The sequence below is a fragment of the Haliotis rufescens genome, unplaced genomic scaffold (genome assembly GCF_023055435.1).
Source record: "Haliotis rufescens isolate VD_foot unplaced genomic scaffold, xgHalRufe1.0.p SCAF_33, whole genome shotgun sequence".
Classification (NCBI taxonomy): domain Eukaryota; kingdom Metazoa; phylum Mollusca; class Gastropoda; order Lepetellida; family Haliotidae; genus Haliotis; species Haliotis rufescens.
The window spans coordinates 2,216,608-2,243,741 of NW_025964035.1; the positions used below are offsets into that span (position 1 = coordinate 2,216,608).

Here is a 27,134-nt window from a genome sequence, read left to right on the forward strand (position 1 = left end):
CCATATCTCCTACCGACACAGTAATACATATTTAATCCAACTGTTCGTCATGATTATACACATGACAATACGTTGATATTCACGTTATATTTATAGTTCGATTAACGTGTTATATTTCAACGGATTTGTGTTGGTCATTAGTTCCTGTCATCACATTAGTGTTAGTCCGTCTATATCTAAGGTGAGGTGAAATGGGGTTTAATGACGCGTTCAAGATCATTGCACTTGCATTGCGACGTGCGTGCATGTGTGTGTGGCTGATTGTACTGGTCCGGACTAATGCCGATTATATAGTGCTAGCACACTGAGATACCATGTCGCAGTTTCACATGAATACCCCACTCAGACACAGTATATTGACTCCGAGTCGACCATTTCTGGCTTTAGCCCCTTAATGGCGAGAACCAGGCAGGATAACAACAAGTACCATATTTTAACGTCTTTTGGTATGACACGACCGGGGATCGAACCCGTCCTTCCATGTTCTGGGCGGACGCTCTACCACTAGACCACGGAGGCGGTCGTCTATATCAAGTAAAGTATGTACAAATTCGTGTACATAACATCATTGACACACCATATATGATGATATTCTGTCTGACACATAAACAATGCAACGTGATTAAGGACAATAGGTTTATTGCATGCTTATGTTATATACAACTTTTACTGGTAAGCTTAAAATAAAGGTAAAAATTGACAAACGAGTTAGGAAGAAATATAAACTTTGTGTAAGATGTAATACATTGTCATATCAGGATACAAAATGCAGGGAAGGGTTTCTTATTTAAGTGCAAGCTTTCAGAGGTTGGACGTAGCTTGGAATGTACGCTAGTTTACAACTTTCAAAAAGAACGGACCGTTGCCAACAAAGCAGCTATCTTTCCAATGATATATCTATAGTTTGATCTCAGTGGACAATATTTCTTTGTAATGCAAGGATTGGTATTTGAAAATTGGATTTGGAAGATTGGAAATAGGTTACCCTTGTTTGAAAATAACATATTGCTTGATGTAAATAGGTATATAAAAGCAACAGACTTTCCATAATCATACGAATCTCTGTTGATAGAAGAGTCAATTGTACGATTGCATGTGTGTAGGAATCATTTATAATTAGTGGTGATACCAAGTGTTTGCGAAAAGGTGAGCCAATAGGTGGCATCCGTCACAAACACATGCGAAGGCAAGGCAAGTGTTCACCAGAAAACCACTAGAGCACAGGGCCCAAGTCAACATAGGGAATTGTATCGAACATCAGTTGGGCACTTATGCGTCAAATTTGGAATTGTCTTCCACATGCCTACCATTAAACGTTTTGAAATCTTTACTGAGGCCTTGAATAGTGTAACCCTTTTGAGCAAGACCTTTAAGACCTGGTGTCCAGTACACGGGTACCGCAATGAAACTAGCTTATTGTGTGGTGTTATCTCATACGCGTTTTGACTGCAATTTGATAACGAGCTTCTTCATGAATTTGTAAATCTTTTAACGTTAAAAAAATCGAGAATATTTGAATTAGATGTTGCAATTAGCAAATATCACTTTTGAGGACGTTGGTGTAATTAATCTCTGAAAACGTCGTCAATTCCTCTTAACGTAAAACGCAACTAATTAGAAGGCCATGTGTGTGCATTGATGTCGTCGTAACGCTAAAAGCGATAAAAAGTGCCATTCTCACAAGTCGCTAATTAAAAAAAAACGTTCGACTAATTATATTTACATCAATGTGCGTTAATTATATGGATTTCCACCACAGAAGTTAAAATGCATTATATTACAGGAACCAAAAATCAATACCGATGGCATGGATTTCCTAAAGACCTTTCCATCAGGTAGAATGATTCACTTAATACAGACATGAGTTAAGAAGTTGTACATGTATGTCATCGCAGCACGCGTCTGCAAATGTGGGAATTTAAAACCCTTGGTATCAATACCATAGTTATGGTACTTTGACTGCAGTGCAACTGAACTGGGCTGCCCATGCCCCAGAGATACAGATGTAGGACATCTCTTGGTCACTTTCATCTTGCTCTCATATCATACGTTACATATGCCAGACATGGAGTGAGTGAGTGAGTTGGGTTTAACGCCGCTTTTAACATTATTCCAGTTATATCACGGCGTGTCAGCTTAATGTGGGAGGAAAGCCCGAAGTGATGCAGGTCTCAGACGTTTACCACTTCGATGAAACCCACGAGCACGCGTATGGTGCTGACAAACCTAGAAACATAATCGGTACGAACGGGATTCGAACCCACAATCATAGGTTTCTGGCGTGCCCAAGGGACGCAACTCTGCACAGCGAATCGCGGCGCCTTAGACGACTGGGCCACCCGTGCCCCCTGCCAGACATGGAATTGGTGTTACAAAGTTTATCAGGTTTGTCCTTGTGCATTATCTCGTATAAGCCACAATCTCATTGCGAATAGGACAGAAGGGTAGCTTAGGTGCTAAATCGTCGCTCGGGTTCGACTCACTGTATGGTCACAATGTGTGAACTCCTTTTCTGGCTTCCGCTGCCGTGATACATTGTGTGTCTGGATTATGGCTCAAAGCGACGTAAAACAATACTCCCTTACTCACCTCTTCATGAATATAACGAATAGATATAAGGATCATAAACTAGATTGTCATTGCTATTGATCTATTCACATCAACATTTGATTAGTGACACTAAAATGTGAGATACATTCCTGAAGAGTTATATTCTTGCAATGGACATTTTTACGCGAGGAACACTGCATTGGACAATAGCAACCATGGTGTGATGTCAGGTTTTCAATTCAATACGCTGAGCGAATCAAAATTACTTTACAGCTCTTCATACCCTCATAATGTTTCATCTCGCTTGAGATTGAATTTGTTGAAAATACTTTTCAAGGATTTCAAACCAATTTAATCATACAACAAAATTCGGAAGAAAGTGTAAAGGTTACTATAGCGTATGACTGAGTGAGTGGGTGAGTGGGTATAGTTTTACGCCGTTTTTAGCAGAAATGGGCTTCACAAATTGTACCCATGTGGGGAATAGAACCCGGGTCTTCGGCGTGATAATCGAACGCTTTAACCACCAGGCTACCCCCTGTTGTGTATGAACAAATGTGAATCTCATTATGTTTCCGTTTCCAAGAAGAAGATTCTTAGAAGACGATTTATGATGTGTGAGTGAGTGAGTGAGTTGGGTTTAACGCCGCTTTTAACAGTATTCCAGTTATATCGCGGCGTGTCAGCTTAATGTTGGAGGAAAGCCCGAAGTGATGCAGGTCTCAGACGTTTACCACTTCGATGAAACACACGAGCACGGGTATGGTGCTGACAAACCTAGAAACATAATCGGTACGAACCGGGATTCGAACCCACAGTCATAGGTTTCTGGCGTGCCCAAGGGACGTAACTCTGCACAGCGAATCGCGGTGCCTTAGACGACTGGGCCACCGTGCCCCCGATTTATGTTTTGGATGATGCAAGACATTCTCCTGAAGTGTCCGGTTCGTCTCGACGGTCATTTCTACGTTGTAGGCATGCTGACATCCAGGGGCGGGCGACGGACAACGCCACGACACAAGCTCACTCAGTGAGCCAAAAATGTGAAATGTGAAAATGCCACTTCGTCACTTTGGACCACGTGAATCGTCACTTTGGACAACGTGAATCAAAGCTATACACGTATGTAATCAATATAGGCGATGAATCACAAATGAAAAAAGCATCAATCGCATACTTTGTTGAGACGTAAGTTGAGTGAGTATTGTTTTACGATGCTTTTAACACAATTCAAGCAACAGCGAGGTACACCAGATATTGGCTTCAGAGATCGTACCTATGTAGGGAATCGAAACCGTCCCCTCGGCTTGATGAATGAATGGTTTAACCACTACGCTCCCCCACCGACCCAAAATTGCAGTGCCACCTCACCCTAGTGAGTTGGCGTAGTTGTGTTCCGCTTTTAGGAACATTCTAGCAACACCCCGGCGGAGGAAACCAGAAATGGGCTTCACATTTTGTACCCATCCGGGGAATCGAACCCAGGCCTTTGACGTGGCGAGCGAATGTAACCACCGGGCTACCTGACCACCCTAAACAGGTCAGCTACAACTCACCCTAGTGACCCCCCGGCGACTCCCCTGTCTGTCCAGCTTCTTGTTCCTCTCCGGGGACCCGAACAAGATGTCCTCCCACCTCACACGCCAGTTCATCTCCGCCAGCTCCGCCTCCAGACGAATGTGCCTGTAATACAGTCAGATATCTCGAACCCAGGCAGTCGAACCAATGCATATCTCGAAGTTAGAAACTGATTATGTTTAAACATTATTCGTAGATTATACTCTCTCATTATTTACTATGGTAGAGACTGGTGGTTTAATGGGGCTCAGCAGTTCTAAGTTGCTTCCCTTACTTGCACCAGGATCCGCTAATCATTAGCTCGAATTATGAGCCTTGGCTTTTCAGCACCATACCCGTGTTCTTGGGTTTCAACAGGATATAAAAACGCCTGCATCAGTTCGGTCTTACCCCCAAGACCATAGTAACATACAGTTAGTGAGTGAGTGAGTATGGTTTTACGCCGCTTTTAGCAATATTCCAGCAATATCACGGAGAATGACACCAGAAGTTGGCTTCACTTACTGTGATATTGAATACTTAAATAATGTATTCAATCAATCACTCGGTGAAGTTTAACATATCTTTCAACATTATTTCAGTTATATAACGACCAGCCAACTAAATGTTTGAGGATAAAGGTGTGAGGGGCTTAAGAAACAAATATAATGTTTCACCGACATAATAGAATAATTCAAGTTGACGAGATTTCAGCTTAATGTTTCCAGTGAACATTTTAATTCACACTCTAAAACACCCAGCTATGTCATGAGTACAACTGTGAATCTACATACTGGGCTTAACAAAAATCACCCACACGTCTACAGACATACAAAAAAAATGAAATTCAACATATCGTTTAAACATTTCAGCTGAACAATTATACGATGTCCAATATGACGAGAGATACAAATATTGTATAAAATCGCTGCGTCAATGCGATATAACATATTCAGAACACATATTAAACTTTTATATGAGAGATGGTTTGGAAAGGTGGCGCTGACGATCCTTTGTGGATACATAATCACACATAACAGATAAAAAGAAATAAAGAAAGCCTAATACATATTTCAGAAAAAATATCCATTTTTAAAAAGCGTATCCTGTATCAATAATTTGGCGGCACACGTCAGCGTATTCATTTTGAAAAACTGAAACTGAAACAGACTATCGCATGACAAGTGTTGTAACTTGGTAATAATTACACTACCCGTGCAAAGGCATCCTCTGCCTTTTGGTAGAGTGAGTGAGTGAGTGAGTGAGTGAGTGAGTGAGTGAGTGAGTATGCTTAAAGTCTTTTTCAAATGTTCGTTCGTTCGTTCGTTCTTCGTTCTGGACCAGACAATTCAGTAATAGACATCATGAGCATCGATCCACACAACTGGGATACGATGACATGTATGAACCATGTCAGCGAGCCTGACCACCCGATGCCGTAAGTCGCCTTTTACGACAAGCATGGGTTGCTGAAGACCTATTACCCCGGATCTCACTTTTTCAAATGTACAGTTCTCCTCCATCAGCAGATGTCGCTCAAAGACGTAAGGGATCTTAGTTATGGAAAAGGTCTTGAAAATTGGACACCGCGACTGATGACAGCTTTATTGAACGCAGACATCTAGTCAGAACTTTAAGCACACAGATGTCGGCTTAACGCTAATAAGGACGTTCATGATGAATCACCGTCTCAAAAATGTTATTCCGCAACAAACACAGTTAAATATCAAAAGTGTCTGTTTCGTGGTCTTGACTTAACGGCAATCAATCACACCAGCGTTTGTCGCATTGTTCATTTTTGTCGTAATGTCTGCGTGTTGTAGCGATGTGGCAATATTTAATGAACGAAGAGTCGATGCTGAATGCTCGTTTGTGACACAGTCTGTAACTTTGCGTGAACGCCAGAGAATAACCGACATTTGTATAACTTTGCTATATGTTACATAAATGTGCATGTGTTCCTTTGTCCCCATCGTCACCCTCCACCCCCACCCCGACTGATTCTCTCTCTCTCTCCCTCTCTCTCTTTCTCTCTCACACACACACGCTCTCCCTCTCTCATTCTCTTCTTTATCTCTCACGCTCTCCCCCGCTCTCTTTTGCTCTTTCTCTCTTTTCCCCTCTCTCTCTTTCCCCCTATCTCTTTCCCTCCCTCTCCCTCTCTTTCCCCCTCTCTGTCTTTCTCTCTCTCTCACACACTCTCTCATTCTCTTCTTTATCTCTCACGCTCTCTCTCGCTCTTCCCCCCTCTCTCTCTTCCCCCTCTCTCTCTTTCCCCCTCTCTGTCTTTCCCCCTCTCTCTTTCTCTCCTTCCTTCTCTCTCGTCTGAGAAATAGGTGTCAACCTTAACATTAACGCGGTATCCCTTTCGCCATTTGGGATCAAGAAAAAATACACACCAAGTAAAGTGTTCAAGCCCGTCCGGGATCCACTATCATATTACAACGTTACAGACAGTGGGAAATGACTCTGTAACTAGCCTGTACCTGTATATGAAGAACACAGCAATGAGGACGATGACAAGCAAGGAGCCGAGGACGATGATCACGATACCATATTCAGGAAAGGGTTCTGAAAAAAGGAAATGGTGTAAAGCAGATGCAACTCTATAGTAATTTGAGCATAAAATGATGTCGGTCGATCGTAGTCATTAACCAATTTGATGAAACACGAACACCTATATACTACTCAAAGAAGCCTAAGAACGCGCAATTCTTTTATATGACAATAGTTAGTCTGTCATGGCCACGACAGATTAACTATCGTCGTATGAGTGAAAATCGTGTGTTCGTTAACTTCTTTTAATAACTTCTTATACATAGACCTGGCAGAGCAATAGAAATCACGATCATCGAATCTTAGACTACAAACTCAACACTGCACATCAAATTATGAAGCCTTAGACTCCTAACGAGTGAGGGCGATCGGGTAGTGGTTAAAACGTTCGATCGTCACGCCGAAGACCCGGGTTCGATTCCCTACATGGGTACAATGTGTCAAGCCCATTTCAGGTGTCCTCCGTCGTGATATTGCTGGAATATTGCTAAAAGCGGCGTAAAACCATACTCACTCACTCACCTAGCGAATGAGGACGGTTTTACGCCGCTTTTTGCAGTGTTAAAGCAATATCTCGACAGGGGACGTCACACATGGGCTTCATACATTGTACCCATGTTCGGAATCGAACTCGAGCTTCTGGAGTGACGAGCGAATGCTTTAACCACTAGGCTACCCCACCGTCCCGCATGTTCTATTACAGAGTTATATATCATGTTTAGCTTGACTATGAAAAATACGAAATGAAACAACGTCGGTTTATATAAATGAAATTAGTGTTTTTAGGCCAAACAATAACATTGAAATAAAAATCCATGAGAAACATTGATTTTTCATAACCAAAGAACGTCATCTGTCATTATTGTTGCCTTGGGTGACAACGCGAAAGTCATGAGGAAATTAAACTTATTTAACTAATGATGTGTGTAAAGCTTAAAAATGACACATTGAACATTTTTAGATGCTAAATCGTTTGACACGTCAGATTCTTTGTTTGTTGTTGTGTGCAAATCACTCTTGATATTGACCAGATAAATACCAATGTTGAACTTCATGCTATATTCTGAGCGCAGGCATTGACATGCCTTCAACACAAATATTGACTATAAAAACAATCAATCTTGTTGAAGGACTGTTGACATGTACATCATATAGAAATATGTCAGGACAAGTAATGCGTTACGCACGCTCAGCGATTGATTAATAATAGAATAATATTATAATGACGGCAACGTTCGTAGTCTGTAGAAAATAAGGTAGAAACTGCGGGCTTCACGAAGGAATAACCCTTAAGCTTGTAATGTGTGAAAGTAATTGAACGAGCAGCGCTTCTTGGAATGACGATTTTCACCACTATTAGAGAGATTATCTACACCGCCAATTATATGAATTCATATTAAAAGGACCAGTTTTAAATTGATTTAAATCTCAGTTCTATTTTTTTATTTTTTCAATTATGAACTTTCGCTCAGGAATAATGGAACAACGTTCTTGGTAGTTCTTTTAATATCGATGTGTTCATTGTTTGTTTGCGATGCAGTAAACTTTGTTATGTTGACTTCCCACACTTCAATAATAGTGAAAGCTATATTAATATGCAGTGCCGCCAGGTCGGCTGTTATAATCAAAAGCTAAAAAAATCATAATCTAGTGTTCTTTTTTCTAAATGGTAGAATTAGGCAAGCTGTGACATGAATGAGTAAAGTTGAAGCATGCTTTTACCGGCATTTAATAGGCATATAAATAGGGAACGGACGCCAAACGTTTACACTGCGAAATATAACTGTTTGAAACCACTCAACTATATTGAAGGTCAAAAGAAAGTATACCGAGTTGTTAAATTTGATTATGTCTATTTAACGATGACTCATTCCTGCAACAGTAATGAAAAAAGTAATACGTGGCTGGGTAATTTTGTGTCAGAATAAATTGGTTCAACGACGATTCGGGTAAGAAACGATTTGCAACCACATTAACCCTTCCACATTCCAAATGTAAATTTGTGCCGAAGAAAGTAACCATATTGAATTTCATTGGTAAGATGTCCAAGAAACCCTTCAGCAGTTGTGTATAATGCGAATTGTTCCTTTTTTTATATTTAAAAGTTTAAAAGCAAATTATGTTTTGAAAAATGAAGCCATGTAGAAGTATTCATCGAGTGCTGTCTAAGCGACAATACAGTTCATGTTTGGGATATTATATTATTAACTTGAGCTACAGTAAACTACGGTTATAACGAACTCAAAGGGACCACTAATTTTAGTTCGTAATAACCGTAGTTCGGTATAGGCATATATACAGGATTTATACAACAAATGGTCGGGACTAAAAAATAAGTTCGTTATATCGGTTAGTTCGTTATAAACGTGTTCGTTATAAACGTACTTTACTGTATTTTTATTTGAAAATCCGATATATGATAAATTTAACTGAAACATATAGTTTCTTTTGGTCCGCAGTAGAAGTAGTTTTTGTAACAATAAAAATGATCATATATCAAACATGTAAATTATGTTTGTTGAATATTACATACAACTGTCATTTCTGGTTCCAAATGCACACAGTGGTTGATTTCCTTAAATCTAAAATTGAAATTTCCATCTATAACTTGCTTAAGGCTTCTGAGCATATGAAATGAGATGCCCTCAGTACAATCCTCTGCAATAAGAGAAGCATGCCATTTTTTGCCCCCTTAGGATCCCATGTTCATGCATTGGATCCCCCACCCCTCCCCCACAAATAAATAGATAAATATATTTTAAAATATAATAATGACAAATTATATTTTTTAACTTAAAAAAATAAACATTTATATTGACTGTCTACCGTGACTTCAAAGAAACAAAGGTAGCTTTCTGTAGAAGAAAAGATAGCGCTACCGATGCAGATCTTAAAGGTTTACCTATTTTCTGAAACCTGTGGATATGTAGTTGTTTAACGCCGCACTCAGCAATATTCCAGCCATATAACCGCGGCCTGTAAATAATCGAGTCTGGACCAGACAATCCAGTGATTGACATCATGAGCATCGATCTACGCAATTGGGATACGATGACATACAGCAACCAAGTCAGCGAGGCTGACCAACCGATCCCGTTATTCGCCTCTTACGACAAGCATGGGTTGCTGAAGATCAATTCTCACCCGGGTCTTCACGGGTTTATAGACCATTGAAATCACGACCAAAGGTTCCTCATAATTATGGGATGTAGTGTCACACATAAAGAAACGTGAAAACGCAAGGGAAAAAGCCCAATAAACAATGACTGTATGAATGTTTTATCACCACATTCACGTCTCCCTAGAGTGTAGACATGACGGATTTCATTGTCAAAATCAGAATATGTTATTTGGTTAGAGCTTAGCTCAGAAATAGATGCCTCAAGTGATCATTTATCCAATAACAGTTTGAAAACCAGTGTGAAATTATTGATGGCAATATAATTTTCACTGCAAGTTTTATGATGCAGAAGGTATGTTTGAGAATCATTTATGACCCTTCCTAATTAGAAAATCCACCGTCGCCATTATAAACGACGTTGATGGTGGTTAGATCTGGTCAGGCGTTGTCTCTCAAGCGTCCTTTTCACACTGATGCTCCGGAAGACTCTAAAACCGATGTGCCCCATGGGGATGCCGGGTTCGTAAAGGTTCCCAGCAATCTACGCTGATCGTAACTAAATGGATCGGGTACGCCTAGCCACGTGGTTGACTGCTTGTCAACGTAGCCGACGACGTGGATCGTTGCTCACAATATCAATCACTGGGTTCAGACTTGATTATATTCAGGCCGCCGTCATATAACTGAAATCTTGCTGAACAACAAACAAACAAACTAATACTGATGTATATTTGTAAATGTTCGTTGTTGCTGACAATATGCGCTGATGATGAGCTATTTTCTCAAAGATTGCCTCAGATTTTTGTGACACCTGTATGAAATTCTTCAGAACAGGTGGCCACTTTGATTTATTTGCGTACGGTATTAGATTTATTTTACGTGTGTACATTGTGTAGAGGCTTCGGGTGAAGCGATTGTACATTTAATCAATCACATTGATTTTGCGATATTTTGCAACTCATTTCAAGGACACGGGTATAATTAACAGATATATTTCACCATATGCTTACTTTGAACTTTGAATCTCATTAACTCACACAATAAAAATCAATAAAGAAGAAAACAAAGACGTCATGAATGCGTGCTCAAGAACACTTAGCCCTATAGTTTGTACAGGGCGCATCTGGGTGATATTGGAGACTGTTTGCATAGAAACTGACATCGATTGGTCATATATTACCAGCAGGTGTTCGGATGAGGGTGGAGAGGTTGGTTTAGTTTTGGTAGGGATGCAATAGTTTCCATTCAGTGCTTTAAGTCATACAATTTGTTTAATTAAACAGTTTGAAAAGACATGTCCAGGGGACAATTTTTTTGTTGTTGTATAAGGGGCGGTCGGGTAGCCTAGTGGTTAAAGCGTTCGCTTGTCACGCCGACGACTTGGGTTCGATTTCCGACATGGGTTCTATGTGTAAAGCCCATTTCTGGTGTCCCCTGACATGATATTGCTGGCATATTGCTAAAAGCGGCATAAAATCACACTCACTCACTGTTGTAGTATAATGTGTGGCCATATTATATTTTTCAGTATTTCTGGGAAAAAAATATTTGAAGAAAAATATATCAATATCTCAGCTCCTCACAGTGAGTGAGTGAGTTGGATTTATCGCCGCTTTGTATTTCAGTTATATCCCGTGTCAGCTTAATGTGAGAGGAAAGCCCGAAGTGATGCAGGTCTCAGACGTTTATCACTTTGCTAAACCCACAGATATTGTCTTTATCAAAACACATGAACATGTAGGTCCAACCTTCAGGGGGACACTTGGAGCCATCGTATCCACATCTGGGCGTGTCTGGGGGTGCGGAGCTCCTCCCCCCTGCCCAATGGATCGCTGTCCCGGGAACGGGTATGTATCGCTTCCTGCTTCCATAGTAGTTGGCAACCACCTGGTGACGGAAATGGAAACTAATAGGTAATACAGTACAATTATTCTTTTTGTAACACCAGCATTACATCATAATTATAGCATAGTTGTAACATAGTTACAACATCGTTATAGCACAGTTACAACATAGTTACAATATAGTTACAATATAGTTACAACATAGATATAACTGAGTTACAACAGTTACATCACAGTTACAACATAGTTACAGCATAGTTACAGCTTAGTAACATCAGTTACAATATAGTTTCACCATAATTACAATATAGTTACAACACAGATATCACTTAGTTACAACAGTTACATCACAGTTACAACATAGTTACAGCATAGTTACAGCTTAGTAACATCAGTTACAATATAGTTACACCATAATTACAATATAGTTACAACATAGTTTCAATATAGTTGCATCAATTGCAATATAGTTACATCAGTTACAATATAGTAACAATATAGTTACAGCATAGTTACAGCATAGATACCACATAGTTACAAAACAGTTACATCAGTTACAATAGTTACAGTATACACGTAGATGAAGCAACAGCGTTACGTTACAAGATACATGTAGTTGCAGCAACGGTGGTGTCGTCAACGGAGTATCATGTTATGGCCGCTGTTGCCACTGTGTGAGTGAGTGAATGTTAGTGAACTCAACAGTCAATAATGAATGTTATATCACGATCCTTCCATAAATGACGCTCAGCACGTTATCTACGTTAGACAACTAACAAGTATGGAAGTGACGACCGTTGCCACACAATGTCCAATCGTTTTATGAAATTGCGCCCAAGGCCCGGTTTCATGTGGTTCAGTGGTAAATGTAAGGTCAAGTAAGAGATCCAAATGTTGAGTCTCCTGAAACTGTTAGATTTCAGGCATATGATACTACCGAAACCAGAAGATCGAAATATATTATTTTTTACATCTACTGTGAAGTCTGACAAATATTCCATTTCACCATCCCCGAACAGGAACGCAATCCAGAAATATGCTTTTTCGATTTTATCGAAACACAGCACGAAATCAACAAGAAATTTTATCGATGATCAAACAGGCTTTTAAGAAACTCTTAAAATATATACGGTTTCTCGTTTGTTCCTTTACTGTGGGGACAATGGAGCAAACACCGTTAGCAGTAATCAAATATCCATACAATGCAATCATGGCAACAGTCAGACAACAGAAACATGGTCTTAAGTTCCAATGCCTATTCCACATTTGTCAAACCTGATTACAGACAGTTTGTCATGTACCGGTAGAAAGGAACTTGTATCATCGGTTGTGGCATTCCGTTTGTCATTTTATCTCGTTAGGTTCTGACACGGCAGTTAGGAACGTATTTCCATTAATAATAACTACAAACGGCCTTTTAACAAACCCATCGTTTCAGATACATTCTGACAGAAATCATGTTCATATTTATGCTATACTTTATTGATGAAATAAGAAACATGACCTTTCGTTAATTAAGTGCAAATGAAATAATGGTATATTTGCATCCTCTGACATATAAAAACTGTAATCAAAGGCTTCTCCTAAAAGACTTCTCAAAAGGGCAAATGATACCACTCATTGGTCGAATATATTTGCACCTTGCGTCTTCAATGTACGCGGGGATGTAAAGAAAACTGAGTTGGAAGGTTAAGCACTAATTTACTTCAAACTTCTTCGTTTGATGTCCAAATCCAGTTCTTGGTGTGAGACGAATCAATTGAACTTTTGGACAGAACTAATTCAAAACTTGCAACAACTTTCTTCAAACATAGTGCCTAGGAACTTGATCACGATAGTAAAAATTACCTTCAACCCGTGTTACCAGGATAAGACTACACGTATAAGCATACGCAAACCTTACTTGGATTCCATTATATTAGATTGTGATGGATGAATCTTACTCAAACTTATGCTCACGGGTTTGGAAACTAGTAAGTAGATAAACGTTACTTCAGACGTGCGATTTAGGGTTGAAATATGTAAAATCGTTCATTAAACCCATGTTCTTGGATTGAGATAGTTCACGTTAAACTTTACTTCCACCGCATGTTCTTTGGTTGAGATAAGTGATAGTATGCATTCCTTAAAACTCATGTTCTTTGTTTTGAGCAAATATTACTTTCACCCCTTGGTTTTGGTTGCGATAGATACACCTTTCTTGAAACCATTGTTCTTGGGTTGAGCTAGTTAAAGTTTACTTCCACCCGTGCTCTTTGGCTGATATAGATACACCTTTCTTTGAAGCATTGTTCTTGGGTTGAGCTAGTTAAAGTTTACTTCCACCCGTGCTCTTTGGCTGATATAGAAACACCTTTCTTTGAAGCATTGTTCTTGGGTTGAGCAAGTTAAAGTTTACTTCCACCCGTGTTCTTGGGTTGAGAGGGATCCACCTTTCTTTAAAACAAATGTTATTGGATCGAACTGGTTAAACTTTACTTTCACTCGTGTTCTTGGGTTGAAAGAGCTGCACCTTCCTTCAAACCAATGTTCTTGGGTTGAGCTAGTTAAAGTTTACTTCCACCCGTGCTCTTTGGCTGATATAGATACACCTTTCTTCAAACCATTGTTCTTTGGTTGAGGTAGGCTACATGTTCTTGTTCATGTAGTAAATTGGAGTTCTGTGGATGGGATTGACACGCTTACTTCAAACTTAGATGTCTAGATGAGTTAGATAAAGTTACTTAAACATGTTCGTGCTATGGATGATACATGTATATAAAACTTACTTCAAACTTGTTAGTTACTGGATTGAGATCCAGCAACGAGTAATCAGCGTTCCTGTCCCCGTTGGCGTCTATGCTCACTGTTCCAGTAATACCTGAAATGGGACTTTTACTTTTCTGTAACTGTATAACCTGCACCTTAGGTCACAGTTGCGACAGTGTACATAATGATCAATGAAAAGACAAGCGAATAGCACACTTTCCATATTCATAGAAAATCCCTCCAAGAAGCAGGGTCGATTCCGACTATATCATGAGCACGTGCTGATGAATCACTATTGTATAGTGAGTGAGTGAGTGAGTTGGGTTTAACGCCGCTTTTAACACTATTCCAGTTATATCACGGCGTGTCAGCTTAATGTGGGAGGAAAGCCCAAAGTGATCGATGCAGTCCTCGGACGTTTATCACTTCGGTGAAACCCACGAGCACGGGTATGGTGCTGACAAACCTAGAAACATAATCGGGGCGAACCGGGATTCGAACCCACAATCATGGGTTTCTGGCGTGCCCAAGAGACGCAACTCTGCACAGCGAATTGCGGCGCCTTATACGACTGGGCCACCCGTGCCCCCCTATTATATAGTAATTACACCAGGGGTAAGTGAAAAGGTGAGAGTATCCTGCCCCACCGGTGACACCCGTCCCAAACACATGCAAAGGCAAGTCCATTGAAACATGTAGAATTTATCATTGTTGTCACTGTTGCGTGAAATTTGGAAATGGCTACCATGAACAGTTTTTGAAAGCTTTACTGAGGTCTTGAATCTTATAACCTTGATAAAAAAACTTATGAGCAGGACTTGATGGAAGTAACAAGTGCTGTACAGATTACTGAAAAGGTTGTTGTACATGTAGTAAATAGGGCTGTAACGATACAGGAAGGTCACGATACGATACGCATCTCGATATTCTGGTCACGATACGATACGTATCTCGATACGCAATGATAAAAAAACAAGACTTAAAGCATGTCAAGATTGCACCTTTCATGATTTTGGAACAGTCAAAATTGTTTTATAATAACAAGACTACTGAAGTTGTTCAGCTTCAAAGTGGAACTTTCTCTAACTTTCCTTCAAAACAATTCAAAGTTCAAACACCAGAAAATAATTAATGTGCTCCACCAGTGATACAACGTCAAAGAATTTTGATGCAATGGTCGAAGAAATTGTATCTGAAATGATTGTTTTATCAGGAATAATATATTCCAATAGCGTGTTACCTTAGTTGCAGCTTTTATTATATATATATTTAAAATTATAAGAACCACAAGTGTAGCATTTTGGTACTGGTGATTGCTGTTGCAGGATTATTTACGCAATTTGGAACAATTTGACCAGTCACCCTAGGCACTTCCCGTGCTACATGTATTTCGATTGCGAAAACGTTATCTTGACATATATCAGCCAAATTGCCACAAATATGACTTTTAACGAGTCAAAGTATGGATTTTTAATATATGTATCCATTCTATAGCAACTGAAGTTCGTTTCAATGCGTCAAAAGCGGTAATCTGACTGTGGTTGCTGTATCTCTTCACACACGATTTCACATAACTTAATGAAAACAATATTAAATGAAATTTTGAAAAAAACTATTAAAATATATTACAAACACAAGTCCAGATATACAATGAACACGTTTTAATAACAAGATAGTATGATAATGGTATTGAATTGCGTGCTTCAGTTCGGATTTGCTGACAGGTATTTCCATTGTTATGTGCTTGCGGGGATCAGCTGATAATGTTTTTTGAGATGGGGAAAAACATCTGTCGGTGTAAAACCTGAGCTTATTAAAAATGTAAGTACGTTTCTGGGAGCCATGCGTTACCGCGCGCTATAACCAAGTTAGCGATTTATTGAAAGGCACAAAAGCGAGGAAACGCTGTACTTGAGATTTGCGTTCCGTATCGTGGCGTATCGATAAATGGGCCTACGTTTATCGTATATCGTATCGTTGGTCAAGTATCGCGATGCATCGGAATATCGGTGTATCGTTGCACCCTTAGTAGTAAACGGATTTGAACAAGAGGAAGATTCCTTTTCAAGTAGAAACCTTAATATTACGAGTATGTTAATGATTAGCAAAACTGTTTTAACTTAACTGTTTTGCGAACACTCATGCCTTGTCAATTTATTGAGGTTTGGTTTCCAAGATAATAGTGCACTTGTTGGCAAGGCCAGTGTATAATATCATATCAAAATGGACACGGGATACAAACAAAATATTTTAGGTCGATTATTACAGGTACAGTGTAACATTATTTCTTTAGAGTTATTCCCAAAAGACAGGTTATGAGAAATCAATATTTAACTGAAATGTCTAAAGTACGTGGGAAGCTTAAACATAAGATTTATTTACAGTAAGATAGCTAAAAGGAAATAAAAGGAAACTACAGAGGAAAATAATTTGTTATACATGTACAGTCAAGTCCCGTTAATCCGACATAGTTGGTTGCATATGATAATGTCGGATTAACGAGCATGTCGGATAAACGAAAATAGGAAGTATCAACGTTCGTGATCGAAAATCGGACAACAACACGATAGATAATGATTCAAATACGTTATAATAAATAAAGAGGGAAAAGGCAATATTAATATTGTTATGTTACATTGTTAGCGGAATATGTTTTCTAATTATATGTTTCTAATGTATGACTGATTCAACATACTTTTTAAAGTATGTACGTATACAGCATTTGCATATGGGGCCTGACCAGTTCCAAAGACGCCTGCAGAAACCTCTGTTTGATTCAGCTTTCCGAAAATCATTGGGCAGACAATTCCAGATTCTGATGGCTTAATAACAAATGAATGCAGTCCAAACTTAAATGGGGTTACACGGGGAATCTCCGCTCTAGGTTCCTGCCTAAGTTGGAGGAGGTTAGCTGCTGTAAACTTTAAATTACAATTTTGTAAAGTTCCCGTGCCATGGCCTTTTCACATGAAGATAGTTAGTGTCAGCTACAGATAAGGGGCTTGGTGGGGGACTATTGTTGTCATTAGAAACACATGTAAGGGCTCGTTTCTGAATGATTTCAAGCTTTGTAGTGCTGGTGACGGCACAGAAGCGCCAAATGAAGGGACATTAGTTGAACTTCGAGCGAATGAACGACGTTCTCATAACAATCTGACCTGCCTTGTGAGTAATTGACACGTGCGTTTAAGAAATGCAAGTTGTTTGCAGTCTTTTTGTACAAGTTGGCAATGTGATTGTTGAGTGAGTGAGTGAGTTCAGGTTTACGCCACTTTTAGCAATATTCCAGCAAGTACGCGGGGGACACCAGAAATGGGTTTCACACATTGTACCCATGTCGGGAATCGAACCTGGGTCTTCGGTGTGACGAGCTAACGCTTTAACCACAAGGCTACCCGACCGCCCATGTGATTGTTGAAGGTCAGCAGGCAGTTAGTATTTACTCCAAGCAAGGTATTTTTGTTTGTTTGTTGTTTAACGCCGCACTTAGCAATATTCCAGCTGTATGACGGCGGTCTGTAAATAACCGAGTCTGGACTAGTTAATCCAGTGATTGATATCATGAGCATCGATCCATGCAGTTCGGATCCGATGACATGCATCAATCAAGTCGGCAAGCCTGACCTCCCGATCCCGTTAGTCGGGACAAGCTTACGTCAAGCGCAGTCGCATCTTACAGTAAACATGGGTTGCTGGAGAACTATTCTCTACCCGGATCATCACGAATCACACCACCAAGCAAGGTAACACCGTCATCACATTCAAATTCATATAAATCTATTTATTGCACATTTACTTTTCTTCCTTAGGCTAATGGCTTTAAACTTCTCTGGGTTAGAGAAGCAGTAAGTTGTATTAATTAATACTACCAAAGATTATCTAAATCAAGTGGAATACTGCGGGAAAAAACGTGTGTACTTTGATCCCAGGAACGAGAAAAACCCAACATAGAAAAATATATATTCTGCCGGGACCACAACGCGGAGGTTAATAAAATAATATAACATAAAGTTTCCAGACGGACCCTAAAGACAGTATGGTGTGTTTTCTTACAAAGGAAGCTAAGAAAAACAAAACAGATTCATTTTAAGACCACCGACATCAAAGTACAGAACTCAAGAAAAACACATCCTTCGGCGTTGGCTATAAAGATACAATTCCGTTTTAAACAAAAACACTTCTTGAAGTAGAAATCGTATGTCCCTTTAGTGTTTAACTTTAGGATCAACTTTCCCCAAGCCAATCTAGACACATTACAAAATGTTACATATTGGTTCACGCGAAATTCTAATCTGTCTCCCACAAAAAGGATTATCTGATACGAAACACTATATAAACGCAAATTGGTTCCAAAAACATTACGCTTTCGACGGATAATCAACTGCAGACGTTTTCCTAATAAAGGCATTTTCCCGTGTCGCCGTTTTGATATTCCCATGGTGACAAGATTTGAATCTTCATTTAAAAACTTCATTTAAGATCCATTTAAAATAGCTGCCATGCTCGATAAGGGATGTACAGAATCAAGAATAAATCCCATCGAGTAAATGCCATTTGGATAAAGAACCCCAAGCCCACTTTGCGTATTATGATCCACTCAAAATAAATCAAGGACTCGGTAAGGGCTACGCGGAATGCATGATAAGCCCCCATCGAGCATAGTTTAGTGATAAAGGGGTTTTACCTTCAAAAGTCCTGTTCCACATCCTCTTTGTAATGGCACTACCGTCAGATACAGATCCATTAGCTTGGAGGGTTTCATTCAACGCCAGGGCATAAAGGACGACGGCGTCGTGGAAGGCCCCTACGAAACTGTTAACCTACAAATGTGGAAGGAACGCGTGTTAGCTGAAAACGTGAAGAGAATAAAGATTGAATGCTTGACATGATGAAAGGATGTCTGTCAGTAAACCGTTATTCCTGTTGGTCTCGTCTTTTATCTATCTTGTAGAAGTTTGATGGAGAGGTGCTCTTGTGGTGCTTTTTTATAAATTCTGTTTACAATTTTGACAAGTGTGAAATGTGCATCAGAGGTTTTTTTTATTTGCTTAGATTTTTCTTTACGGTTTTATTTTTTTACATGATCAAAAGAATCCTGGTGCACATTCAAGATGCTGTCGTTAAAAGGTCTGAGCAAACACGCTCTTACAACCGATACCGTAAAACATGATTGAACGCTACTAACGAGTACTTGTGTTCAATCGGAAAGTGGTTCAAATTGGACGACCTAACGACAACATCACTTACTGCCAATGATACTAATACGTGAGTGAGTAAGTTTTTGAACAGTATTCCAGTCATATGACGGCGTGTCAGCATAATGAGGGAGGAAAGCTCGTAGTGATGCAGGTCTTAGACGTTTACCACTTCGGTGAAACCCACGAGCACGGGTACAGTGCTGATAAACCTAGAAATATTATCGGTGAAATATGTGAATTAATATGAATTTGTTTGGGTCATAAAATGTGACAGCAACATCAGATTGATGATTTTCGGTTTAAGCAACGCTGTAATTTTAAATATAATGTCAGTTTAGCTGTGGACGAAATCTCTACCACCAAGGGTCACAGGTATGGTTCTGAAGATCACGGATCATAAGCGGGGAAGTGCACGTCTTGGGATCCAGGTGCGACTAAGGGAAACAATTCATTCGACATGGAGTCGAGACTGGCTTTTCTGCGGCATTGACGTTTTATATTTATGAGCTATGTTCAAGGTGCTATTTTACAAAGCGATCTTAGCTCGAAGGGGCCGCGAGTCCCATACCTTAACATAGGCTTACAAGCGCTAAGATTTTTTTGTACAACGGTACCCTGGAGGATGTGTATTTGCGTTTAAACAAAGTGATATCAATATACTACCGTATATCGCTGTGTAAGGCGAGTTTTTCCTACCTATAGGTGAGGTGAGGTGAAATGGGGTTTAACGTCGCGTCCATGATTATTGCATTTTTATAGCGACGTGCATGCACGTGTATTTGTGTGTGTGGCTGCTTGTACTAGTCCGGACGGACTGATGCCGATTTATAGTGCTAGCTCACTGAGATACCATGCCGCAGTTTAACATGAATACCCCACTCACACACAGTATACTGACTACAAGTACCATCTTTTAACGTCTTTTGGTATGACGCGGTCGGGGATCGAACGCCGGACCTTCCGCTCTCCGGGCGGACGCTCTACCACTAGACCACGAGAGCGGTCTTTTCCTACCTATAAATATGGGGCGTTCATGGGGGTTCGTCCTATATACAGGGTTTAAGAGTTTTGATGTTTTTTTCCCCAACACAAAGACATTACTGTGAGCACGTAACACCGGAAATATCATGTCAGCAAATCCATACTGAGGTACGCAAACTAATCATGTAATAACACTGTCTAAAAAGTGTTCATTGTATATATGGACATTTATTTACTAATTTTATTCATAATTTCATTCAATATTATTTACATTCATTTCGGCGAAATCGTATGTGAAGGGATCGGTAGATCGGACAACTCACCGTTATTTACAACAACCATGGTCAGATTACCGCTATTGACGCCTTGAAATGAACATTGGTGGATAGAGAATGGATATATATGCCTTACATTTACTCCCTCAGCAAAACAACTATTTATTTTCACGATTCGATTTCGATTCGAGAAAATATTATTCGGTAAATATATACTTCATTGGCTGTGAATCATGCTATGCTATGTAATCACTGTTGTACACCGTGAGGATGTGGGAACGAATGTGTCACTCACCAGTATACATCGCCTGTCGTAGAAGCTGTCTGAACAGGATCGAATTGTCAGGCTTCTTTGTCTGGTTGATGTCGTGGTGAGGTGAGGTGAGGTGAGGTGAGGTGAGGTGAGGTGAGGTGAGGTTTAACGTCGCGTCTAAATTCATTGCACTTCTATAGCGACTTACATGTGTGTACATGTGTGCGTGTGTGTGTGTGTGTATGTGTGTGTGTACATGTGTGCGTGTGTGTGTGTGTGTGTGTGTGTGTGTGTATGTGTGTGCGTGTGTGTGTGTACATGTGTGCGTGTGTGTGTGTGCGTGCGTGCGTGCGTGCGTGTGTGTGTGCGTGTGTGTGTGTGTGTGTGTGTGCGCGCGCATGTGTGTGTGTGTGTGTGTGTGTGTGTGTGTGTGTGTGTGTGTGTGTGTGAGTGTGTGTGTGTGTGTGTGTGTGTGTGTGTGTGTGTGTGTGTGTGTTTGTGTGTGTGTGTGTGTGTGTACATGTGTGTGTGTGTATGTGTGTGTGTGTGTGTGTGTGTGTGTGTGTGTGTTTGTGTGTGGCTGCTTGTACTAGTCCGGCCGATCTGTCAATCTGACTGACCAACAGCAACCATTATAAAGTTTGTGACAAGAATGATCTAAATGACACCATATGTTGGTATGACTGGACACGGCATCGAACCACCGACCTACCGCTCTCCCGGCTGACGCTCTATCCACTAAGCCACGGAAGGCGGTCATTCAGTAATAGAACAGAAACTGAGTCCAGCTTTCTGTCAGAGGGTATTAGAACATTAACACTCTCACGTGACGTGACGTGACGTGTTTAATAGCCGACTCCGTGCATTGTGTTATCAACACATTTAATGCACATCTCAACAAGTCAAATCGATATGCATAAACAGACACAGGTTTACGCACAAAGTGCAATCACGCAGAAACCACTTAAATGGGGTTTTAAAGCTCTGGAAATACCATGTGGAGGTCGTCAATTAACAGTCATCAATAGCGTTCCAGCATAAAGAGAAGTCATTATTTTATTCAATTTAGGTTCATTTAATTTACTTTCAAAGGTTCGCGACACATTCCAAATTATCGACGTTACGTTGTTTATGTAGGAGGATTGACCCAATCGACGGAATAATTAACTGAGAAATGTAATAACAATGCTGTTTTGTCCTATTTCTGTAACTGTCTAACGAGATAAAATCACAATCTTAAATGTGACATTTTCCTTAAAAATATATTTTCAAGCGGGCAATCTCTCTGACCAACAGCAGTCATTATGAAGTTCCTGACCAGAATGATCAATACAGTCTTATTTGAGTGAAGTATATCCACAATATCTGTTAACTAAAATGAAGACTGATTTTCACATGGAGTTTATGTAACTGCATGTACACACATACTACTCAAAACAAGTTCAAGAACCCCCGTTTCTTGGTATGACTATACTTCATCTGTCATGGCTACAGGTATTCGTGAAGCTTGATTTAAACTACTGGACAAAAGAATGTATACTCTTATGTTTGAGTTTGAGGTGAGATGAGGTGAAATGGGGTGTAACGTCGCGTCCGAGATTGTTACACTTATAAAGCGACGTGCATCCACGTGTGTGTGTGTTTGGCTGCTTGTACTAGTCCGGACTGATGCCGATTTATAGTGCTAGCTCACTGAGATACCATGCCGCCGTTTAACATGAATACCCCACTCAGACACAGTATACTGACTCCGAGCCGACCAGTCCTTGTTTTAGCCCCTTAATGCCGAGCGCCAGACATGGTAACAACAAGTACCATCTTTTAAGGTCTTTTGGTATGACGTAATCAGGGATTCATGTTTGATGGTGACTTAAAACGAAACAGTCAAGAAATGGTCATTCGAAGTTGATGTATGGCATCATACTTGTGTTTTGGAGCTTAAGTTTGAAGAGTTTCGGCAAATGTTTTCAGATTCGTAACGTTTTTTTTACGATTTGCAATATTTTTGTCAAATCCAATTTTCAAGTGTAAACTTTTTCGTTTTGGTTTTCTTGAATAAATGTGATCTTATACATGAAATTATTTCTTAAAAAATGGTTTGTCTTACCTCTTCCTCCCCATATGTGAAGTTTTTATACATAAGACTGGCTCTTCTTTTCACCTCCTCGGAGAATGCGTGATACTCCGGACTTGTTGGTTTCTTCAGGGTGATGGTCATGACCGACTCGTAAGCTTCACGCGCCATATTGTTTCTTTCTTCGGTGTCGTTGACCCGGAACCACGGTCTCTGACTTTCGTTCTTGCTGAAAACATTAAAATTTAATCAATTAAGATTATGTCCAACATATTTTGAGTGAGCGATTAAAATACACACGCAGCTGTTTTACAACATTATGTTAACTTGGCATGTCACATGCACAATGAGTGAGTGAGTGAGTGAGTGGTGAGTAGGGTTTAGCGCCGCAGTATTCCAGTTACATCAAGGCGTGCCACCTTGATTAGGAGGAAACCCGAAATGATGCAGGTCTCAAACTATGGTGCTTCTAAACCTAGAAACGTAATCGGGATTCGAACCCATGATCACAGGTTCCTGGCGTTCCTAAGGGACGCAACGTTTCACAGCGTATTCATTACTTCATATCTTTCATTACTTCGTAATTGGTAAGGATCAGATAGATACATTTGCATCCCTACCGGTGCACCCGCCACTCACATATTTTGAAGAAACAAGTAAGTGTTTCTTGTCGCCGCATAGCAGTTGCTTCGCTGACTTCACCCACATATGTACAACTGGGTTCAATGCCCACTTTACCCACCCTTGTATAACTGGGTTCAATACCCACTTCACCCACCCATATACAACTGGCTTAAAAACCCACTTCACCCACCCTTTACAACTGGCTTCAATACCCATTTCACCAACCCATATACAACTGGCTTCAAAACCCACTTCACCCACCAATATACGACTGGCTTCAATACCCAGTTCACCCACCCATATACAACTGGCTTCAATACCCACTTCACCATCCATATACAACCGGCTTCAATACCCACTTCACCCACCCATATACAGCTGACTTAAATCACATTAATCCATCTAAGTTATTCTTGTATGTATACCGCTCCGGTACAAATATATCGTTGTTTACTTTCACTACACAATTAATGCTACATACTCTGTGCATCGCACGCATCATAATAGAAGGGGAGAATGTAAACAGAAACGCCGTTACAATTGTAATGAAGAAGCTGATCGTCAACACTGTGTTGTCATCTGTTTAAACATTTCTTGTCATTGGGCTGGAGTGCCCGTGTTGTTGTTCGTGCTTTTAGTCACTGTTTTGTTTGATCCAGAGTTGATTATTTACATGCCGTGGTGATATTTAGCAGGATGTTGCTGATTGTGGCGTTAAACATTCACTAATTCACAGGGTCAAACATTTTTATCAGTCAGCACGTATAACTTTGACCCACTCACTCCATCTCCACATGACAGTTTTAATCGTTGACTCTCTGCGTTGTGTGTGGGACACATTTAATGCACATCTCAACAGACCGCCCCCATGGTCCACTGGTAGAGCGCCTGTTCGGAGAGCGGGATATCCGGTGTTCAATTCCCGACCGCATCATACCAAAAGAAGTTAAAAGATGGTACTTGTTGTTACCCTGTCGCTCGGCATTTTGGGGCTAAAGCAAAGACTGGTCGGCTCGGAGTCAGTGTACTGTGTCTGAGTGGGGTATTCATGTTAAACAGCGGCATGGTATCTCAGTGGGATAGCACTTTAAATCGGCATATGTTCGGACTAGTACAAGCAGCCACACACAGACACGTGCATGCACGTCGCTATATAAGTTTAATAATCTTGGACGCGACGTTAAACCCCATTTCACCGCACATCTCAACAAGTCAGATCGACATGCATGAATACATACATACACGTGTCGGGGGCAGGGGTGGCCCAGTCGTCTAAGGCGCCGGGATTCGTTGTGCAGAGTTACGTCCTTGGGCACGCCAGAAACCCATTAATTGTGGGTTCGAATCCCGGTTCGACCCGATATATGTTTCTAGGTTTGTCAGCACCATACCCGTGCTCGTGGGTTTCACCGAAGTGGTAAACATTTAAGACCTACATTACTTCGGGCTTTCCTCCCACATTAAGCTGACACGCGGTGATATAACTAGAATACTGTTAAAAGTGGCGTTAAACCCAACTCACTCACTTCCACGTGTATGTATGAGGTATAGCACGAAGTGGATTCACGCTGACACCACTTTAACAAAGCTATTTCCATCAAACTAGACTTGAATGATGTTTAAAATCGCCTGTGTTTGCTACTCTGGTATCAATATGTCCATGTTATTGTCACTAACAGTGTCAGAACGTCAATCAAAACATCGCTACAATTGCATCTCCTACATATGCATATGTAGTCATAAATAGATTTAACAATTTGGAAAAAATAAAATGCTAGCTACTGAATTTGTTAGCCGTTTCTATATTTTTGTGTAACAGCCAAGAATATATTTGTATTCAGTAAAACATTTAGGTTTGGGTCATTTAGCAGCTTTTTTTGTCCTCCGAGATTATCGATAGCTGACAATAATGCTCCCTAAAGTCATCATATAAGGTTCAATCGATGATGAAATGAATTTTCACAATGGGCTCTGCAGTATCAAATAAAATATAAAGTTTGTGGGGCATTTAGAAGTTGGAGTACTAAGTAAGGATAAGATATATGGATGAACAACTCCTTGAGCGTGGGTGGACTCAACCAATGCTGCTTCTCTCAGTATATATTTGCCAACGCCAAAGTGTTCGCGTTTTCTTTAGTCACGGTAGAATGGAAATAAACATACTGTGTTTAAATGTAGAGCTATGTTACCTGTAGATTTAACCACGCTAAATTTATCATTTGAAACCTCACGCTGCGCGTTCGGGTTCAAATTAAATTCAACTTTAAATTGAAAACACAGTATATTTATCTACTAAATATAAAATATATCCACACAAACTAATTTAAAATATGAACATAAAAGAATATATTTTATACGATTTCCAAATCATTCACTGACTCATAACTCCCCCAAATGCTCCCTAAACGTTGGAAACGGTTTATTGGATATTTAATTGGAAGGAATCCAGTGTATTTCATCTTGGGCCGGACAATGATTAGCAATCTCAGAAAGATAAAAATACGAACTGCCTTTGATGTGTTTCCTGAAGTAATTTGAAACAGTAATTTGCAAACATTAATAGGAATTCGTATTTGAGAAGGACTATGTCATTCTCGTAGTATTGCAATTGTATCAGGTGTCTCATAATATCAGATATCCGTAGAAGATGATGGTTAACGTTTAACACTGTAGTGGCAGGCCGTCCATTCGGTCAATGAAGGTTAATGTCACCATGATCAGTGAAACCACAAAGAACTCATCACCTTATCCTAGACATTTCCCCCAAAACTGTCTTTTACTTTCAAAATGTTACACGCACTCACTCACTCACTCACTCAGCCAAATCAGTAGCTCAGCTCACTCACTCACTCACTCACTCACTCACTCATTCACTCAAATCAGTAACTCAACCACTCACTCAACACCTCACTCAACCACTCAACAAATCACCCACTTAAACTCACTCACTCACTCACTCACTCACTCACCCACTCACTCACTCACTCACATCAGTAACTCAACCACTTACTCAACACCTCACTCAACCACTCAACAAATCACCCACTTAAACACACCACTCACTCACTCACTCACTCACACACTCACTCACTCACAATCTCAGCCAAATCAATAACTCAACCACTCACTCAACAACTCACTCAACCACTCAGCAAATCACCCACTTAAACACACAACCACTTACTCAACCACTCACTCACTCACTCACTCTCTTAGCCAAATCAGTAACTCAACCACTCACTCAACAACTCACTCAACCACTCAACAAATCACCCTTTTAAACACACAACCACTCACTCAACCACTCAACCACTCACTCACAATTTCAGCCAAATCAGTAACTCAACCACTCA

At 40.1% G+C, this 27,134-nt stretch overlaps 1 protein-coding gene across 3 annotated transcripts in view; it reads right to left on the reverse strand.

The window, feature by feature from the left end:
- The window catches only part of LOC124115049 (atrial natriuretic peptide receptor 1-like), a 255,794-nt gene that overhangs the window by 23,721 nt on the left and 204,939 nt on the right, over positions 1 to 27,134 (reverse strand). For all 3 annotated transcript variants that reach the window (XM_048380802.1, XM_048380801.1, XM_048380800.1), the window contains 6 exons: positions 23,191 to 23,386; positions 19,061 to 19,196; positions 14,397 to 14,488; positions 11,533 to 11,671; positions 6,594 to 6,678; positions 4,107 to 4,233 (listed from right to left, as the gene is read on the reverse strand). In XM_048380802.1, coding sequence (XP_048236759.1) covers positions 4,107 to 4,233; positions 6,594 to 6,678; positions 11,533 to 11,671; positions 14,397 to 14,488; positions 19,061 to 19,196; positions 23,191 to 23,386 — 775 coding nt within the window. The remainder of the gene's footprint in view (positions 1 to 4,106; positions 4,234 to 6,593; positions 6,679 to 11,532; positions 11,672 to 14,396; positions 14,489 to 19,060; positions 19,197 to 23,190; positions 23,387 to 27,134) is intronic.